This window comes from Muntiacus reevesi, chromosome 8 (assembly GCF_963930625.1).
Source record: "Muntiacus reevesi chromosome 8, mMunRee1.1, whole genome shotgun sequence".
Taxonomy (NCBI): domain Eukaryota; kingdom Metazoa; phylum Chordata; class Mammalia; order Artiodactyla; family Cervidae; genus Muntiacus; species Muntiacus reevesi.
Window position 1 is genome coordinate 91,357,958 of NC_089256.1, and position 21,554 is coordinate 91,379,511.

At 41.7% G+C, this 21,554-nt stretch overlaps 1 protein-coding gene across 1 annotated transcript; it reads right to left on the reverse strand.

Annotated features, from left to right (window-relative positions):
* Positions 1 to 936: 936 nt before the first annotated feature.
* LOC136173734 (C1GALT1-specific chaperone 1-like) lies at positions 937 to 1,890 on the reverse strand. Its single transcript, XM_065943596.1, has one exon. The coding sequence runs from the start codon at positions 1,888 to 1,890 to the stop codon at positions 937 to 939; it is 954 nt and encodes a 317-aa protein (XP_065799668.1).
* Positions 1,891 to 21,554: the final 19,664 nt, after the last annotated feature.

The window sequence follows — 21,554 nt, forward strand, 5'->3', positions numbered from 1 at the left end:
CAATCTCTGCCAAAGTAAACTTCAAAACTGATTTAGAAGGACTTTGTCTCCAGATGCTGACAACACAGGACAATAAAAGAGCCTGACATCTGTGAAGGTAAGACTTGATTACTGAGGAGTACCACCATTGAGTCCTACTTGAGTACACCTTCAAGGATTTCATTTCAGCTAAGTCATCAAAGCACTACAATTCATTTCTATGTTTTTATATACCAATATAGGACTTCCCTGGGAGCTCAGCTGGTGAAGAATCTGCCTCCAATGCTGGAGACCCAGGTTGGATTCCTGGGTCGGCAAGATCCTCTGCAGAAGGGACAGGCCACCCACTCCAGTATTTTGGGGCTTCCCTAGTGGCTCATATGATAAAAGAATCTGCCTGCAAAGCCTGAGACCTGGGTTCGACCCCTGAGTTGGGAAGATCCCTTGGAGGAGAGCATAGCAACCCATTCCAATATTCTTGCCTGGAGAATCCCCATGGACAGAGATGCCTGGAGGGCTACAGTCCATGGGGTCACAAAGAGTCAGACACAGCTGAGCAACTCAGCATAGCACATATACCAATATAGCCAATCAGCAAAAATATGTGCCACAGATTTCCAATATTCATAATTTAGAATTTACCACATAAATTATAATACACTTACCACATAAAATAATACATGATTTATAAGTATATCCTTTATTTCTAAAATTATCATTCTTAAAACATTTCTTCCGACACATAAAATTTTCATACATTTCAAGAAAAAACCCTCACCCTAATTGAAACTGTACCACTAAACTTCAATGTGCAAATAAACCAGTGTCACCAAACTGAAAAAAGAAAAAAAAAAAATCAAGGAAACATACTGCTGTGTTGGATATATATAGTTTTACCACAAATAATGACACCATGTGTCTTACACAGTGATAATATACATATTCTTGTTTCACTTCTCAGTCATTGTCAGAACCATTCGCAGGTAGGAAAACCAACACATCGTTGAAAACATGCCCAAATGCTCTTAGATGATATACCCCATACATCATCACATACATCTGATTACACGTCAGCCCATTAAAAGTAATAGCCATATCTGAACAACATCCTTCCACCACCTGGTTGGGATGATTAGTCATTGCCTCTTTAATAAAAATCCCAACAGATTTGGTATTAAACACATCTTTTCCTTTAGAATCTTCTGCATTTTCTGCAACCACGCCAGCATATTTCAGGCAGACCGCAAGCTGCTTATCTTCAGATACCTCCCAAACCATCCTTCCCTTTTCAGGACACTTTTCAGGAATACTGGGAAGGTTGTTAAGTCTTTTCATTGACTCTATACTTAAGACAATTCCTCCTCCCACACTCACATATTCAAGATCTCCAGATTTTTCAGTGTGGCCTAGATAGAAAGGTTGTGATGAATTCTTTTTTAGCAGAAAGTACTTTAAGTTTTCAATAACAGCAAACGTAGTGGGGCGTGCAAGGAAGAACCAGTTGTATTGGTCTCTGTATTTGTCAAAGGCGTATTTGTAAGCTTTTCTCATCATTAACCACATGTCATTAGTTCCCATGTTAACTGACTCAAGCACTTTAACATTTTCAGAACTGAAGAACTCGGCTTTGTCACAGTGTTTGGCCCACGTCTCCTTCACGGCGGCCCAGAGGCGCACGTCCTTCGGTTTCACAAGGATGATGCAGTATACCCGAAAGCTTTTGCTGAGTTCCGGGCGTTCACCCCCTGCAAGTTTCAGGATGTCTTCATTAGGAGCTTGCAGGTGGCGATGCTCATAGTGGCGCCTTCTCTTTCCATAGTCCACCCTAATGTGTCCTAGCATAGTCATCAAGACACAAAAAGTGCTTCCGAGCAGTACCCCCTTCAAAAACAAACTGCTTTCAGAAAGCATTCTGCCCCGCGTCCGGTACGGCGCGCCGGCTCTGCTCTCACTTTGCAGCGCCCCGATACGTTCCGGGCTGCTCTAGCCGCAGGCGGTGTCCTCGTTGGTTCGGCTGAAGGCGGGGACCGGCAAGAAGCAGCCTGCGGGCCCCTGGGCGGGGGCCATCGCCCTGGGCCGGCAGGCGGAGCCGCCCTCTGCATGTAGAGGAAAGAGCTTCCTCTTAGAGCTTGGATCATATCTAATAAGGACACTGTATTTCACTATCACTGGGTCTAAGCAGCCAGGATGGTTAAACCCTGCCCACTGGTCCACCCTAGAACCCTATCGAAGATTTTACACTGAACGATAAACAATAAAACTCATTTTAACCAATCAAAAACAGATTTCTAGATTCAAGTCACCCTCTCCGGGGTGCAAATTTTTCAAACCATAATTAACGTAACAGTAAAGATACATTGTCTTCCTAACAAAATTATTGGAATTTTCTTCTCGGTGTTGTAGCAAGTGTGTTTTTTTGTTTGTTTGTTTTGTTTTGTTTTTTTCTGTTTTGTTTTGGTTTGGTTTGGCTTTACCTAACAAGTAAATAAGTTCAGCAATTGTTTACTTAATCATTGGTACATTTACACATTAACATGTTGAATTCGTGTTTTGATTATGTTTTATGTTAAGTTGAATTAACCTTGGGCTTCCTTGATGGCTCAGTGGTAAAGAATTCACCTCCAAAGCAGGAGACATGGGTTGAGGGCCTGGATTGGGAAAATCTGCTAGAGGACAAAAGGGCGATCTACTCCAGTACTCTTGGCTGAGAGATCTCAGGGACAGAGGAGTCTGGTTGGCGTTCCTGACGTGACAAGAGAGTCAGTCAGACACAACTTAAGGATTAAATGAACAATTTTGAATTAACTGTAGCACTTTAAAGAGGTTCATTAATTCTTACTTAATCTTAACCTTGAAACTGTGAATTCCTATTAGTCAAGTCGGCTACTAAATTAAACCTGAAAAATTATGGTAATTGCATTCAAAATGTTTAATGAATAGTAAACATTTTCCTTCTATGGGAGGGGAAAATGCCAACCTTAAAAAGAAAAAAAAAAACCAATCCCACTCTACTTGCTGAAAATGGTTTTTCATTGAGTACTCACACACCTTTGGGTACATTATTACCCATGAAGACATAAGTGTGAAAATAATAGGTCAATAAATGTATTTGCTACTTTCAAAATTCTCCAAGCCAGGCTTCAGCAATACATGAACCGTGAACTTCCAGATGTTCAAGCTGGTTTTAGAAAAGGCAGAAGAACCAGAGGTCAAATTGCCAACATCTGCTGGATCATCGAAAATGTAAGAGAGTTCCAGAAAAACATTTATTTCTGGTTTATTGACTATGCCAAGCCTTTGACTATGTGGATCACAATAAACTGTGGAAAATTCTGAAAGAGATGGGAATACCAGACCACCTGACCTGCCTCTTGAGAAATCTGTATGAAGGTCAGCAAGCAGCAGTTAGAACTGGACATAGAACAACAGACTGGTTCCAAATAGGAAAAGGAGTACGTCAAGGCTGTATTGTCACCCTTCTTATTTAACTTCTATGCAGAGTACATCATGAGAAACGCTGGGCTGGAGGAAGCACAAGCTGGACTCAAGATTACTGGGAGAAATATCAATAACCTCAGATATGCAGATGACACCACCCTTATGGCAGAAAGTGAAGAAGCAAAGAGCCTCTTGATGAAAGTGAAAGAGGAGAGTGAAAAATTTGGCTTAAAGTTCAACATTCAGAAAACTAAGATCATGGCATCTGGTCCCATCATTTCATGGGACATAGAAGGGGAAACAGTGGCTGGCTTTATTTTTATAGGCTCCAAAATCACTGCAGATGGTGACTGAAGCCATGAAATTAAAAGACACTTACTCCTTGGAAGGAAAGTTATGACCAACCTAGACAGCATATTAAAAAGCAGAGACGTTACTTTGCCAACAAAGGTCCGTCTAATCAAGGCTATGGTTTTTCCAATAGTCATGTATAGATGTGAGAGTTGGACTGTAAAGAAAGCTGAGTGCTGAAGAATTGATGCTTTTGAACTGTGGTTTTGGAGAAGACTCTTGAGAGTCCCTTGGACTGCAAGGAGATCCAACCAGTCCATCCTAAAGGAGATCAGTCCTGGGTGTTGATTGGAAGCGGAAACTCCAATACTTTGGCCACCTGATGCGAAGAGCTGACTCATTTGAAAAGACCCTGATGCTGGGAAAGATTGAGGGCAGGAGGAGAAGGGGACGACAGAGGATGAGGTGGTTGGATGGCATCACTGACTCAATGGACATGAGATTGAGTAGACTCCGGGAGTTGGTGATGGACAGGGAGGCCTGGCGTGCTGCAGTCCATGGGGTCGCAAAGAGTCGGACACGACTGAGCAACTGAACTGAACTGAACTTTCAAAATAGTTTCTACAGGTAGAATATGGTTATTCATAACCACTGGTTATGAATCTGAACAAACTCCAGAGAACTGGCTCTGGGGAAGCATCTCTCTGACTTCAGGAGAAACAAGTCTCACATAAAGACTTCTGTCCTTTGCTCTCTACAACGAACATGACTAAAGAGATGAAGAAATGGGACATATCAAATCCACCAACTGTAAAATTGCAATGGTGTTTGGAATTGAAACTAGGAGAAGTCCATGATGAGAAGGGCCTGGGCACGAGGTTTAGGAGAGATGATGACAAACAAAATCTCCTAGCTTTAAACTACCTCAAAAATAGAGGGAGAGGGAAAGAGTAATTTTATGAGGCTAAATTACAGATGTAGGTATGTAGAGATGAAAGGGACAATCTATATAGTTATAGTTAAGTGTAGGTGTCTAAAAACTTTCAAAACCAGAAAGACATCATACAGTTAAAGCTTGTTCTCTCAAATTTGGAATAAACCACTGTGGTAGGTAGACAAATGACCCTCCACAGATGTTCATGTCCTACATGGAAAGTGAGAATTAAGGTTAAGGATGGAATTAAGCTTGCTAATCAGCTCACCTAAAACAACAAATATCTTGAATCACAAAGGTCTCTAATAGATGAAAGACAGAGGCAAAGGAATTATTATCAGAGTGATGCGATATGAAAAAATCTTGACAGGATTGGCTCAGATGATGGGAAGGGGCCACAATCCAAGAACACAGGCAACTTCTAGAAACTTGAAAAGGCAAGAAAACAGATTCTCCCTTGGGAACTCCTGTAAGGAATGCAACTATGCCAACACTGATTTTAGCCCAGTGAGACCCATTTCAGATTTCTTACCTACAGAGCTATAAGAGAATAAATCTGTGCTATTTTAAGCCACTAAGTTTGTGGTAATTTGTTAAGACAATCACAAATAAACCAGCAGGCATAACAGCAACTAGGTTATAACTAATAAATCCATCTGCAGTTATAAAACATTACCATCATAATATGTTCTCATTTCTACCCTAAGAAACAACAACCCTAAGAAAGTAAGAAAGATGTGAAAATACATGTGACATGATGGCTGATTTATTCTAATCAGATCAGGGGTGTTTGCCTGGCACAGAGTAAATCACTGAGGCGCTGTTATTTATTGCTATTGGAAATACGGTCATTTATTATGTTCTTAGTCACTAAGTTATATCTTACTCTTTGTGACCCCACAGACTGGGATTTTCCAGGCAAGAATGCTGGAGTGGGTTGCCTTTTCCTTCTCCAAAGGATCTTCTCCACCCAGGAATCGAATCTTCAGCTCCTGCATCTCCTGCATCAGCGGCTGGATTCTTTACCATTGAGCCACCTGGGAAACCCCATTTATTATAATGACATTAAAAAATAAGAAACTTGGGAGTATGGGGGCAATTCATGAGGTACAGGTCTTAGGAGATAATCAGCGGGGGGACTTCAAATCTCCAGAAAGCAGCCTAGGGGCACAAGAGCTGGAGAAGCAGCTGGGGTGAGAACCAACAGAGAATGCACAAAAGTTCTGTTCCACTTTGCACTTGGACCCTAACGTGTGTCTGGAAAAATCTCTTATTCCGGCAATGACATATGTCCTTCTGGTCATTAGTGTTAAGTTTAAGGGGAGAACTAGTTAGTTGTCTGAAATGAAGAACCAATGAAATTGACCCCATCCTCTTCTAAACCATTTCCCAGGAGCTGCCAACAGTGTTCCTCTGTGGACAGATTTTGACTTTATCTTGTTACTCAATGAAGTGAGAGAAGAATAAGATTTTCAGAAGTTGGATCCTCAGTGCCACTTTTTGACTTTTGACGATGGTTATCTTTGATGATCTTCCAGTTTTTATCATTTGGAGGCTGATATTTACCTAGGTCCTCACTCCATCACTCCATCATTTTTCTCCTTCACTTTAAAACAATTTTTTTTCCTTAATTTTGGAGTTTTAGATTTAGAAAAACTGCAATTACTGACAGTTCTCATATACCGCACACCCAGTTATCCCTTTTATTAACAGCTTCTGTTAATATTGAAGTACTATTATTAACTAAAGTTCATACTTTTTCAAATTTTCTTATCTTTCACCTAATACTTCTTTTTTGTTCCAGGATCCTACACAGGATTCCATCTTCTATTTTCTAGTAATGTCTCCTTAGGCTTTTCTGGGCTGTGACAGTTTTTCAGACTTTCCTTGTTTTTGATAATCTTGACAGTTTTAAGAAATATTGCTCAGGTATTTTGAAGTATGTCCCTCAGTTAATGTTTTCTGGTGTCTGCCAGAAGGCAGTCTAAGGGTACTAGCACTTTGGGTGCTGAGAAGAGAGATGAAGAGACAGCTAGAAAATATGCAAAAATGTTGTCCCTTTTGGTAGTTCTCTAGACTCAAGTCTCATGTCTGTAGAGATCTTTTATTCTGATAGTGATGCATGTCCCTACAAATACCATTCTTAGAAACCGAGGGAAGAAAGATTACATGTCTAACTTATAGAAGGTTTAAAACTGACCCCACCCTCTCCCAGACTCAAGAAAGGTAGACAATTCCTTATCAACTAAGCTCCCGGCATTTTTTTTTCCAGTTTTCCCACTGAGTTTTACTTGGGCAGACACAGGGTCAGTGAGGGCCTGCACCTAAAAGAAGGAATTGGGCCTCTTGGTGGTGAAGCATGGCTTGTGCTGGCTATGGAGAACCCAGTGGGGCAGCGGGAACTTGATTTTGGAGTCCTGAAACTGCCTGATCACTGGTCAGCAGTACTTGCTGGCTGCTATCTCCTCCGCCTTCATGATCTGGATTGAGTGGGCCCCGGGCACAGTGCCAGGCGCTCCTGTCTCAGTAGCACTGGGTAATGGTGCCAGCTGTGGTCAGGTCCCAGGACTCCAGGTCCCAGGACTCCTGGTCCCAGTACTCCAGGTCCCAGTACTCCAGGTCCCAGTACTCCTGGTCCCAGGACTCCAGGTCCCAGTAATCAAGGTCCCAGTACTCCTGGTCCCAGGACTCCAGGTCCCAGTAATCAAGGTCCCAGTACTCCAGGTCCCAGTAATCAAGATCCCAGTACTCCTGGTCCCAGGACTCCAGGTCCCAGTACTCCAGGTCCCAGGACTCCAGGTCCCAGCACTCCAGGTCCCAGTACTCCTGGTCCCACCACTCCAGGTCCCAGCACTCCAGGTCCCAGTACTCCTGGTCCCAGGACTCCAGGTCCCAGTACTCCAGGCCCCAGCACTCCTGGTCCCAGTACTCCTGGTCCCAGCACTCCTGGTCCCAGTACTCCTGGTCCCAGGACTCCAGGTCCCAGTACTCCAGGTCCCAGGACTCCAGGTCCCAGCACTCCAGGTCCCAGTACTCCTGGTCCCAGCACTCCAGGTCCCAGCACTCCAGGTCCCAGTACTCCTGGTCCCAGGACTCCAGGTCCCAGTACTCCAGGCCCCAGCACTCCTGGTCCCAGCACTCCTGGTCCCAGTACTCCTGGTCCCAGCACTCCTGGTCCCAGGACTCCCTGCTGCTGTGGCAGTCATAGAAAAGCCAGATGCCTAAGTTCTTCACGCATAGTGGAGATTACCTGTCCACAGGAGACAGTTTCCTCCAGGACTTCTTCACCTTTCTCAGCTGAGACCTGAGACATGAAGTACCAGAAGCTGGACTAGCCAACCACATGATTAGGCGCCAAAATTCTCATGTGATAAAGGGGCTCTGCAAGGCGCTTGGGGGTGAGCAAGCAGCACCCACCACCTAACACTCTCCAAGTGTCCCTGAGGCCTTCATGGTGCGCTATCCACGACCACCCCCACTCTCGAAAAGGCCAGCATTGCTCTTCTGGGCTACATTTAAACTTCCATTTGTTTTTCTCACTGAAAATGAGAAGGGCAAGAATTTTCTAGAACAAATAGACAGCTTTTTACTTTTTGTTTGCGAGGTAACGAAGCAGCATGAAACCATTCAGGGCAAAATGTGCTTATTACAACTTTTCCAAGAGGTTTCTTTTATACAGGAGCTGTGTCAAACAAATATCCTTGGTGATCTGAACACTCTTCAGACACAGACATGGGTTCCCAAGTATACCCCGCCTCAAACAAGTTGATAATAAGTGATATTTCCTCCATTTTCCACATAAACACAGATACTTCACAAGATTATAACATATAAACGTAGGCTCAACAATTGTAATAAATGCACCACTCTTGGGTGGGTATTATTAATGAGAAGGCCATGTTTGTGCAGGGGTAGGGGATGTACCGGAATATCCCTTATTCCTCTTTGAGAGTATTAGATGGTGAGTGCTGTTTGCTTACCCCCAAATGCCTTACGGAGTCCCTTTATCACATGAGAATGTTTGCGCCTAATAAACATCAATCACTCTAAAGATTGAGTGATTATCTGATTTCATGATTGACTTGTGGCAAAATTTAGTAGAAGAGGTTAAAAAAAATCGACCTACCAATAATCCAGTCAACTTCAGGCTAAGACCATGAAAATGAAACATTAACAGTCAAAAACCACTGTGTAGTGTAGTGAACTTGGCTTTGGGCAAGAAAATAGAGAATTCATTATTATCCAAGCTCCATCATTCATTCATCCAACCAAAAAATATTTATCTGATGCTTACCATATGCTGAATATGCAATCCAACTTGCAGTTTAACCATATGAAAATCATTTATTGTATAAGCAAATATTATATGTTTACTTTGTACTTAGTCATGTATTAGTCAAAGGATTACCAACTGAGCTAAAGCTGTCACAGTCCATGTATTCCTGGAATTCAGTATGCCTGTCTTTCTAAGGAGTTTCTAGGAGTTTTTCTAGGAGTTTTTCTAGGAGTTTCACTTTCCTAAGGTTGGTTTTGGAGTTCTTAATCCTATAATTATCTATTTAAGTAATGCTGCTCCTAGGTTGTCCTACTACTTTTATCTAGTAACCTATAGGCCTGAATATACCTCATAGCTCAGATCCACCTCCAGGAGTCCAATCTCATTCATGTACCATGTAGCTAGGAAAGCAGACATGATGAATAGACCTGATGACATAGAACTTAAATAAAATATTGTTTCTGCATATGAAGGGCACTTGAAAAAGGCAAATGAACAAGGTATTAAGCTGATGATTGTCGTTACAAGAAAAAAAACCAAAGTGCCATCTAATTTACATTTTTTTATCTTAATATGAGGAAAATCAGATCTTCCTATTTGAATCACCAGCTATGGAAGTTACCCAGGATAGTTTTCATAACTTTCTTGCCAGCTGATATAACTTATTTATTTTTAAGATTTTTTTTATGTGGATCATTTTTTAAGTCTCTATTGAATTTGTTCCTGGTGACTCGGTGGTAAATAATCCACCTGCAATGCAAAAGACTTGGGTTTGATCCCTAGGTCAGAAAGATCCCCTGGAGAAGAAAATGGTGACCTACTCCAGTATTCTTGTCTGGGAAATCTCGAGTAGCCTGGCAAGCTACAGTCCATGGGGTTGCAAATAGTCATACCCAACTGAGCAACTAAACAACAATGACAATTTGCTATAATATTGCTAATGTTGTATGTTTTGGGTTGTTGTTGTTGTTGCTGTTGTTGTTTTTCCAGCTGCGAGGCATGTGGGATGCTAGCTCTCTGACCATGAATTGAACTCATACCCCCTGCATTGAAAGACAAAGTCTTAACTCCTGGACCTCCAGGGAAGTCCCTTACTTTTTAAAAAACCTCTTTTCCCAATGCCCTAGAAGTTTGCTAATGTACTCTGTGCAGGTTTCCAGTTTAAAACCTCATGCGTGTGTATATTATCTATGGTGAAACAGATCACCAGCCCAGGTGGGATGCATGAGTCAAGTGCTCAGGCCTGGTGCACTGGGAAGACCCAGAGGAATCGGGTGGAGAGGGAGGTGGGAGGGGGGATCGGGATGGGGAATACGTGTAACTCTATGGCTGATTCATATCAATGTATGACAAAACCCACTGAAAAATAAAATAAATAAATAAATAAATAAATAAATAAAAGTCTAAAAAAAAAACCTCATGCATCGAGATGTGCACTGGCCAAAGAATGACCTCCTGCCACCAGCTGACTCTGCTCCTTTGATGGCACCAGCACATTCAGAAGATCACCACATCAAAGAATATGGTGGTCAAGAGAAGCCAGTTATCCATTGCCGCCTACCCACCCACAGGACTCTGGAAGATCTCAGGACTTTAGAAATCCAGGCAGAGGGGTTACTAATGAGCAATCATTGAAGACTTTCTGCTACAAGTGAGCTCAAAGAAGTTGCAATGGTGAATCCAGAAGATGTGTATATTCCCACGTTGATTTCAATCAGTGGTTTAGAGTCTTGCTCAAAAAGTATTGGCATGGATTCAAGGACACATCATCACCCTATGGCCCTAAACACTTTTGTCCTGATTTTCTTACTGATTATCCAAACTCAAATTAGGGAAAAGGTGGGAGGATGGACAGTATAGACTACTGCTTAAATCTTAACAGTGACCACTTAGTTTGGGGGACAACCTGGAAGGGGATAAAGAAAAAAGGAATAAATTTAAAACTGCTGTGTCAGCTGCTTAGTTGCAACTCATTACCGAAAGAAGCAATTTCTATTCTGAATAACCCATGAAGGAAAGGAAAGCCAAGAGAAAAAACATGTAATTATTGCAAGGAAATGAACACGGGAAGCAAGAAAGGCCAGAGGCTAGGAAATAATTGACAAGTTGATTAGAATTGACAAGTTCAAGTGTGGGGATTTCTTAAAAAACTGGAAATAGAACTGCCATATGATCCAGCAATACCACTCTTGCGCATACACACTGAGGAAACCAGATCTGAAAGAGACACGTGCACCCCAATGTTCATCGCAGCACTGTTTATAATTGCCAGGACATGGAAGCAACCTAGATGCCCATCAGCAGACGAATGGATAAGGAAGCTGTGGTACATATACACCATGGAATATTACTCAGCTGTTAAAAAGAATTCATTTGAATCAGTTCTAATGAGATGGATGAAACTGGAGCCCATTATACAGAGTGAAGTAAGCCAGAAAGATAAAGATCATTACAGCATACTAACACATATATATGAAATTTAGAAAGATGGTAACGATAGCCCTATATGCAAAACAGAAAAAGAGACACAGATGTACAGAACAGACTTTTGGACTCTGTGGGAGAAGGCGAGGGTGGGATGTTTCGAGAGAACAGCATGTATATTATCTATGGTGAAACAGACCACCAGCCCAGGTGGGATGCATGAGACAGGTGCTCGGGTCAGGTGCACTGGGAGGACCCAGGGGAATCGGGTGGGGGGGAGGTGGGAGGGGGGATCGGGATGGGGAATACATGTAACTCCATGGCTTATTCATGTCAATGTATGACAAAACCCACTGCAATGTTGTGAAGTAATTAGCCTCCAACTAATAAAAATAATTGAAAAAAATAAATAAATAAAATTCCTGAGGTCTCCCTGTTTCAAAAAAAAAAAAAAAAAGAATTGACAAGTTCAGGGATCTCAGAAGCAAAAAACTAGTGAAATGGTCATAGTGGTGCTACTTAATTTGCAATTTCCTTGAGTATTTCTCACTTCCTTTTGGTGATAAATCAATGTAAGATACTGGTGAATTGGATCCACCATGTTTCTCTTCCTCCGAGGTTTCCATAAAAATGGGTCTTCTGAATGAAGTTCAAATTTTCTTACTTTCTCCTGATCTCCTGGGAAAAGATCTGCTGTGCACCTTAAAAGCTAGCATATCTATACTCTGGTAGAATGTCTGCAGAGCTCTAAGGAGGAAAAGGCATGTGATTTGGTCACTGTATGCTATCTGAAAGAAAAGGGATACTGCAAAGAGTGGCAGGGTGGCCCCATGTGGGACAAATACTCTGAGCTGGAATAGGTTGATGCATCCCTTTGAGCTCTAGAACCAGTTATAACAGAATCAGAAAAATAAGGGGTGGTTTAAAAAATGCTCATTCTAAATGAAATGAAATGAAAATGAAATGAAAAAATAAAAATGCTCATTCTGTAATACTGCCATGCCTCCAATAAAGAAGGAAGGTTAATTTTATATCAATGGTCAGTGACTTTAAAGCTTTTTACAAAATTTCAAAGAAGTAAATATATGTGTTGTTCCATTATCTGTGTGGTTCCTAACCCTGCAACTGTCCTGATTTCAGTATCACTGTTTATGAAGTTTTTCATTGTAGTTGATCTGTGCTCTGCACTTCTCACAGATAAATCTAAACTAGTATTGCTTTAGCTTATATCAGAATCTAGTATCCCGTATCTAGGGCAAAGGATTCCTAAAGACTTTGGGGACTCCATTTTTAAAAATCATTTATAAAAAAAAAAAGTGTGAGAGAGATTTGTCCCACCCATGGAGGGATCTGTAATCATTCAATGTAGATGATCTGCTGGTAGTATCAGCAATTAGAGTGTGTGAAAGATTTGTCATTTGGCTTTGCCACAATTCTTTCCTTCACAGGGGAATAAGGCCGTACAGACAAATTGCATAAATGCTTGAGGCATCTGTTATCAGCTATATGTCACAGAGTTTTACAGTCTGTGCTCATGGGTTCAGTCGCTCAGTCATGTCCAAGTCTTTGAAATCCTATGGACAGTAGCCCACCAGGCTTCTCTGTCCTTGGGATTTTCCAGACAAGAGTACTGGAGTGGGTTTCTATTTCTACTACTCCAGGGGCTCTTCCTGACCCAGAGATCAAACCCACATCCCTTACATCTCCTGCATTGGCAGGTGGATTCTTACCACTTTCCATCTAGGAATCAGTAAAACATCTTACCACACACACACACACACACACACACAAAAGTCATTTGTGGGACTAATACAGAATTGTACAAAACAGAGCCCAATATTTGCAGATTAGACAAAACATCTGCTGGAAAAAACTGCATGATAATTCCCCAAGATAATTCATCCTCTGGTTTGGGATGAAGAGCCTTTGAACAACTGAAATTGGCTTTGATGCAATAGTATGGTGACTTCTTTGAAATTTGGAAGCTTGGGGGCTTTTGGGGGTGGGGTGGGGTACTTGTTTTGTGTTTTGGTCTGGAATTAAATCAGCACAAGCAGCTGGGTAATAGCAGTTACACGAGAACTATAATTGTGTTTTGCACTTACAAGGAATATGTGTACAAATTAATAAATATATGTCTGATGTTTGCCATGCAACAGGAGAAATTTTTTAAAGGCTCCCTGGGTGCTGCAGCCCCTTGGGGCAATCGATGGCTGGAAGGAAGCCTGTGGCACATAGCCTGGTCTGCTCAGTGGAGCGCCCTCCCAGGCTCGCAGGGGCCCCTCACGGGCACTGAGGTCGCTGTGGCTGGCACCTCAAGGACACTGCCACTGCCACCACACCACTGTGCTCCAAGGCTCCAGGTAAATTTCTTGAAGGGAGAATTTTTCCCATCAATTGGAACTTAGATAACCCATAGAAAAGTGACGGCTGTTTCATCAGAGGCTTTACAGCCGCCTACTCAGGTGTCAGCGATGTACTGGAGGACTCACATAGACCCGAAGGACAAAATTTCTAAGGGCGATAAAGGTGCTGACAGAGTTTCAAAAGCAGCTATTAATCTGTGGCAGTCCCCAAATTTAGAAGCCCACTCTTAATATTGTAAGAAACTTCATTTTCAAAAACACACATTGTTAAATAAAACAGAGAAATGAACTATAAAAGGAGCTAAAAGAAATATGACTGGACTACGAGAATTACCTAACAGTAATTCGTATACCACAGTCCGTATTTGTTTGGTAAGTACTGCTGAGTCATCATCTAACTAAAAGAGGGATTTCCTTTTATTTTTTAAAACTTCTTCTCCTCTAACACTTATGGATACTACAAATTCCGTTTCCTCACTTTTTATTAATTTTAGTGAGTTGTAATTTGAGGAAACTAGCAAAGTCTTGTAAAATTCTTCATGTCTTGAGTTTTCACGTGTGTTTGTAAGACTAACTTGGTTGTTGTAAGTCAAATATGTGAAGGTAGATTTAGTATAGCAGGTGACTTAAGTGTACACTCAGTACTAACAGGCAGGAAAAAAAGGTGACAGAATTATTGGAAGGCCAAGAACTGTTCTAAAAAGAGGGATTTTTAGAGGAACTAGACTTTACTATTCGTAATGAAAAGATGAAATTATTTAAAGAGATGTGCTGCTTCTCAGTAGAATTCTTTGAAGCCACTTCCAAAATAAATGCAGGAAGCTTTCCCTAATCAACTTTCCAGGAACCTGGCATCAGTTGAATTTCACAGAGTTAAAAGGCCCGAAAGAAGTTTAAAAGGTGAAAGTTAAAAGATGCTGTCTAGTTATGGTGGGTATGATGCGTAAATGGCCCCGGCAGCAGTAAAGCCTCTCTTAACGTAACTGAGCACAGAGGACAGCTCTTAGAAGGCAGCTGTTGCTGTGTGCCATCACTCTGCTTCCTGTTACCTAGCAACGGGTCCTACTCAGCCATTGGTCGGCATCACAGTGGGTCCCTCCCACAAGCAACCAACCGTCAATGAGCAAGCCTTAGAGAAGGATTCAGCCAATAGTTGGGGAGAGTGGTGGTTGTCAAGCTCAGAGTCAGCTAAGAGGCAGATCCTGGACTTCTCCTCGGGGGCCCTCCAAAACTCATGGGCCCTCAGGCCAGCCGAGGGACCAGACTGAGACCCCTGTCCTGCGGGGCTCCTGAGCCCTCGCCGGGGGCACCCGCTGGCCATAGCCCAGGCCTTGAGGCAGCAGTGAACCTCTCCCTCACCCCTGTCTCTGCAGCTTAATGGCAGCGGCCTTCTTTCTACCTGGGATGCAGTCTGAGGAACTTACCCTTCCCCGTTCCCCACCCCGTCGCTCCCTCGCGTTGATAACGGCAGAGTCTGGGGAAATTGGCCCTGAGGGGGCCACCGGCTGAGATCTGCCCCCTCTTAGCCAGAACCTTGACCTCAAAGGGAAGAAGTTGTGCCTAGGATCCTTGCCCTTCAGAGAATCACACTGTGTGATAGAGATTTACAGGAAGATCATGATCTGACCGTGACCTTGTTACTGAGCCCAAGCTCACTCTGCTCGCCACATGACAGGTCAATAAATTGGGAGATGTGTTGTTGGAGCAAAAAACGATGACTTTAATTGTAAGGCCAGCAGACCCAGGAGATGGCAGACTAGCGTCTCCAACAGCCTGCTCATCTCAGTCAGGATTCAGGGTCCTTTTATATACAAGGGGGGGGGGGGGGGGGGGGCGGGGCTTTCAGTGCCACTGACCAATGACAGAGCAGGGCGTTAACTGGTTGCTGGTTGACAGTTGCTCGCTTGGTTGGGAGGAGGGGCACCCCAGGAAGCCCAACCAAAGGCTGAGTAGGGCTGTCATAGCTGCTGTCTGTCTCGACAGAGCATGCAGGCTGGTGCCAGGGAGGGAAAGGCCCCTTTATGCCTTGCTTCCCATCTGGGACTGCCACTACAACCGGACCTCACAAGCAAGGGATCTGACACCAAGAGGTCTGCAACAACTAACCACACCCCTCTCTCACCTTTCCTATAAAAAGGCTTTGCTGAAAACTTCTGGGAAGTTTAGGGATTTTTAGGGCATGAGCCATCCATCTTGCACGGCCCTCAATAAACCTTTCTGTGTTCCAAACTATGATGTTTTGGTATTGTTTGGCCTCACCATGTGTCAGGCACACAGACTTGCAATTTGGTAACATTAATACACATAATTTCTACTTTGGATACATCAGAACTTATTAGATATAGAAGTCATTTATTTCTACTGTTTTCTGGGAATTACACAAATGCTTGCAGATTATGATAAGCCTCACTCCCGCACACAAGAAGGTTGAATGAATAAAACTCTAAAAAAATACTCATGGGGAAAGATTTTGCAACTTACTAAGTTTAAAAGGCCTAGAGCTTTACTGCTAGCTTTATTGAAAATCAGAGGGACCCTACAAGCAAGCACAGACCCTATTGGAATTTATAATTGCCATGCTTATGAATTTGTGTCTGAAATTACGTCCTGTGACTGATTTAACTGAGTCCTGTCATAATCATGTCCAACATTTAAAAGAGCTTCTCTCTTTCCTAGAAATCCTGATGCATAAAGTCATAAGGACCTGGAAGAACCCTGTGGAAAAAGTCTGCCACCTTATTGACCAGGATATCTCACCTACATGAAGGTATTCCAGAGGAAATATGGGTTGTCATTGCTCCACGAAGGATCCACTCAGGTCAACACTGATCACTCATGGATATCAAAGTAACAAAAATTCAGTTGGATCTGTGCTTCCCATGGGAAGCATTTCCATAAACATCTTCAAACTTAAGTTTTTTATGTTGATATTGGTACTGAATTCGATTGAAAGGAGATGTTCTAGCAAACACTGCTACTCTCATAGACTACCTTTATGAGCTATTCACAATAGGGTTATTTCAGATACTTTAAAATCACATTTCCTAGAAAACGAACATGCTATTTGTTACACAACTTTTTCTTTGGTACTCCCAGTAATGATGCCTATAATCTCAATCAGTTCTAAATTGTATTTTCAGTATAAACAAGCCCTGGACTTACAAATTCAACAATCTGATTATTGATAGAGTAAAAGTAAAATCTGGTAGTAGATTTTATAATGACAACGTAAAAGTAACTAATATGCACCAAGATGCTCACATCCTAAATTTGACATGAAAATGTTTTGATAACTGGTTTAATTGGAAGGATGCTGTAGAAAAGAACATCACTGATTTAATAGACACATCTGGCATTTATAAATAGGAACCTGAAGTCAAACTCATTCTATTAACATTGGGATGCAAGTTGTCTCTAGTATATCCAGATAAACTAAAGTAAATGCCTATCATTAATGCATACATAGTTGACTACTATAAGAGTGTAATTATGGATTTAGACCCAGTGCAGGGGGGTAGAAAGGGACTTAGTGTGAGCTTTTCGTGTACATTAAACATTTGAAGTTCAATCTGTACCTTTCAGTGGTGCCTCATAGTGAGATTTTGATACTTGATGATGACCATGGGTGTCTTTGTGTTTCATATCCAGGTAAAATTATTTGAGAACATATGAATTGGTAAATAGTTAAATCAGATTCTTGATTGGCAATTCACACAATTTTTTCTTGGCTGTACAAGAAACAAAGGTGTCTTTGATGCTTGTATTTTCAAATGATCAATTAAGTACTTGGCAGTTCCTTTTGAAGTCTCAGATGGTAAAGAATCTGCCTGCAATGCAGGAGACCCAAGTTCAATCCCTGGTCGGGAAGATCCCCTGGAGGAAGACATGGCAAATCACTTCAGTATTTTTGCCTGGAGAATTCCATGGACAGGAGAGCCTGATGAGCTACCTACTGTTCATGGGGTTGCAAAGAGTCGGACACAACTGAGTGAAACTAACATGTCTGGTAACGCTATGACACCTTCCCCAATCCAAGCCTGGAGTGAAGTGAAGTCGCTCAGTCGTGTCCGACTCTTTGTGACCCCGTGGACTGTAGCCTACCAGGCTCCTCCCTCCATGGGATTCTCCAGGCAAGAATACTGGAGTGGGTTGCCATTTCCTTCTCCAGGGGATCTTCCCAACCGAGGGATAGAACCCGGGTCTCCACACTGTAGGCAGACGCATTAACCTCTGAGCCACCAGGGAAGCCCATAATCCAAGCCTAAAAAGGTAGCTTAACCCTAGAGAAAAAACATCTAAATTTGTAATTAACTGGTTTTCTTGCAAAGCCCAATAAATTTCTCCTGCATTTCAATCAATTACATACATAGCATCATATTCATATAAAAACTTAAGCTTTTTAGTCATTGTACTAAACTAGTCATTGTACTATATTTATATTCCCAAATAATTAAGCTTCTAGGACTAATAAACTGTGGGGAAATGACTAAACAATATAAGAGGGGAAATAACAAAGGGTAAGGGTTACTATTTTAGGTTGGTTATGCAGTTATCTCCCTGTAGACATTTCCGGTGGTAAGAGTGCTCTTCTCTTCCAATGCAAAGAGGGCAGTTTTCTAATGCCACATGTTTTCCCTGATAACATCAGATGGGGGAGGGCAGAGAACCCTTCCTGCATCCGCTGTTTCGAAATTACCTTCAGCTCAAAATAATCCTTATGCCAAAGTGGCATATTTTCGGGTGACAAATTGTATTCCCCTTCATTTATAGCCCCAAGATTCTGCTTCCTGTTCAGTTGTCTTCTGCTTTGAACTTTCTATATGATGTCATCTAGCTCTTTGTTATTAATAATGAATTATATGCTGATTGCTCTTCCAAAGATTCAGATTTTTTATGGCAGAAGTAAATTTACTGTCACAAGGCTCAATTATTTAAAAAAAAATCTCTCTTTGCTATAATAAAATGTCACTTAGCTCTTGTTCTTGCATAATTGTCCATAAGGGGAAGTTTTACTTTTGTTAATTCAGTGCGTGCATGCTAATTCGCTTCAATTGTGTCTGACTCTCTATGACACTATGGACCATAACCCACCTGGCTCCTCAGCTCATGGGATTTTCCAGGCAAGAATACTGGACTGGGTTGCCATTTCCTTCTCCAGGGGACCTTCCCGACCCAGGAATCAAGCCGCATCTCTTATGTCTCCTGCATTGGCAGACGGGTTCTCTACCACTAGTGCTACCTGGGAAGACTCCCAAGTAAACTCAACTATTTACACTTTAAAATTCACTTGGGAGGTGAGGTAGTTGCTCAGTCACTTAGGATTCTCCTTCTTTGGTTTTTTCTTTCCCCATCACCATGTAACATTCCTTGTTCTATATTAGATGATAGATGCAGAAATGACTGGTCCCTGGCTGCCTTTTGACGATATTTACCTATTTCTAATCTACTGAAATCTAATCTACTGATTCTCAGTACCAAAAAGTGCACTTGATAAATAATTACTCAGTGCATATTTTTTTTTTCCTGGTCCTTTTCCACAACACCTTGTTTCTTCAAATTCTAGAACATTCCTTATAGTGAATTTTTAAAGACTTAAGGTTATCCTTTCAACATAGTGCCTGTTTCCAGTTAAGTCTACTTTAGGACTTAAAATCATTGATGTCTTGAGTAAATTATGCCTCTAAGATCAGAAGTCAGTATAAGACATTTCTCTAAAACCGTAATCAGCCATCACACCATAGATGCTTACCCAATATAGAGTAACCCCACAGATTTTTGAAACCTGTTTTTTTTTTTCCACTTTGTCACTATTTTTGGCATTATATCTTTCAGCAGACTATAAAATTGCACTATAAAAAGGAGAAATAATTGACAGTTTTGACTATTCAACCCGTCAACAAATGCTCAGTAATGTTAAGGGAACAAAAATGAAGCATTCACTTTTTTATAGTGAATGATAAACTCCTTGATGACTGAAACCAAATTTTGTCTGTCTTTCTAGAAGTTCCTGGCTTCTAGGAATATACACATCAAAGTCGAATTAAGCCATCTTAACAGGCAGGGCTCTCAAGGTGAACTTTTGGATCTCTGATTTATAGGATTTACTGTCGGGATGCGTCCCTGGTAGCTCAGTTGGTAAAGAATCTGCCTGCAATGCAGGAGACCTGGGGTTAAATCCCTGAGTTTGAAAGATCCACTGGTGAATGAAAAGGCAAGCCACTCCAGTATTCTTGCCTGGGAAATCCCATGGACAGAGGAGCCTGGCAGGTTATAGTCCATGTGGCTTCAGGAATCAGACATGACTTGGCAAATAAACCACCATCACCACTGTCAGGATATCAAAATATGTATCAAAAAAAGCAACTTAGTAATGCCTGGACTCAGGACAATGAGTGTTTGGAGAGGAGATTTTCCATGTTAACCATGCCATCTACTCAGCCTGACTTCACCATCTTCTTCACAGCATATCAGTGCCTCTTTTACCTGTAACTTCCTTCATTCCTGCTTCAGGGAAAGGAGACTACAAAACTCTTTCTACAAAATATCTTGGCTTCTGGTGTTCAATCAGTGAGGATATATACACACATAGTGCAAGATAATTTACATTACCGTTATTCTCGGGAATTCACTGAGGTAAAAAATACTGAAAAATCAATTACTGTAAATTTTAGATTTTTAAATTTTAGATTAGCAGTGGCCAAGAACTGGAAAAGGTCAGTTTTTATTCCAATCCCAAAGTAAGGCAATGCCAAAGAATGCTCAAACTATCACACAATTGCACTCATCTCACACACTAGCAAATAATGCTCAAAATTCTCCACGCCAGACTTCAACAGTACATGAACCGTGAACTTCCAGATGTTCAAGATGGATTAGAAGGGACAGAGGAACCAGAAATCAAAATGCCAACATCCACTGGATCATCAAAAAAGTAAGAGAGTTCCAGAAAAACATCTACTTCTGCTTTATTGTCTACGTCAAAGCCTTTGTGTGGATAACAACAAACTGGAAAATTCTTAAAGAGATGGGAATACCAGACCACCTTACCACCTTCTGAGAAGTCTGTATGCAGGTCAAGAAGCAACAGTTAGAACCACATGGAACAACCGATTGGTTCCAAACTGGGAAAGGAGTAGGTCAAGGCTGTATATTGTCACCCTGCTTATTTAACTTATATACAGAGTACATCATGAGAAATGCCAGACTGGATGAAGCACAAGCTGGAATCAAGATTGCCAGGTGAAACAGCAATAACAGCAGATACGCAGATGACACCACCCTTATGGCAGAAATCGAAGAAAAACTAGAGAGCCTCTTAATTAAAGTGAAAGAAGCGAGTCAAAAAGTTGGCTTAAAACGCAACATTCAGAAAACTAAGATCATGGCATCTGGTCCCATCACTTCATTGCAAATAGATGGGGAAGCAATGGAAACAGTAACAAACTTTCTTTTTCTGGGCTCCAAAATCACTGCAGATGGTGATTGCAGCCATGAAATTAAAAGACATTTGCTCCTTAGAAGAAATGCTATGACCTACCTAGACAACAGAGACATTCCTTCACCAACAAAGGTGCATCTAGTCAAAGCTATGGTTTTTTCCAGTAGTCATGTATGGATATAAGAGTTGTATGATAAAGAAAGCTGAGCACCAAAGAATCAATGCTTTTGAACTGTGGTGTTGGAGAAGACTCTTGAGAGTTCGTTGGACCACAAGGAGATCTAACCAGTCAATCCTAAAGAAAATCAGTCCTCAATATTCATTGGAAGGACTGATGCTAAAGCTGAAACTCCAATACTTGGGCTACCTGATGCGAAGAATTGACTCATTGGAAAAGACCCTGATGCT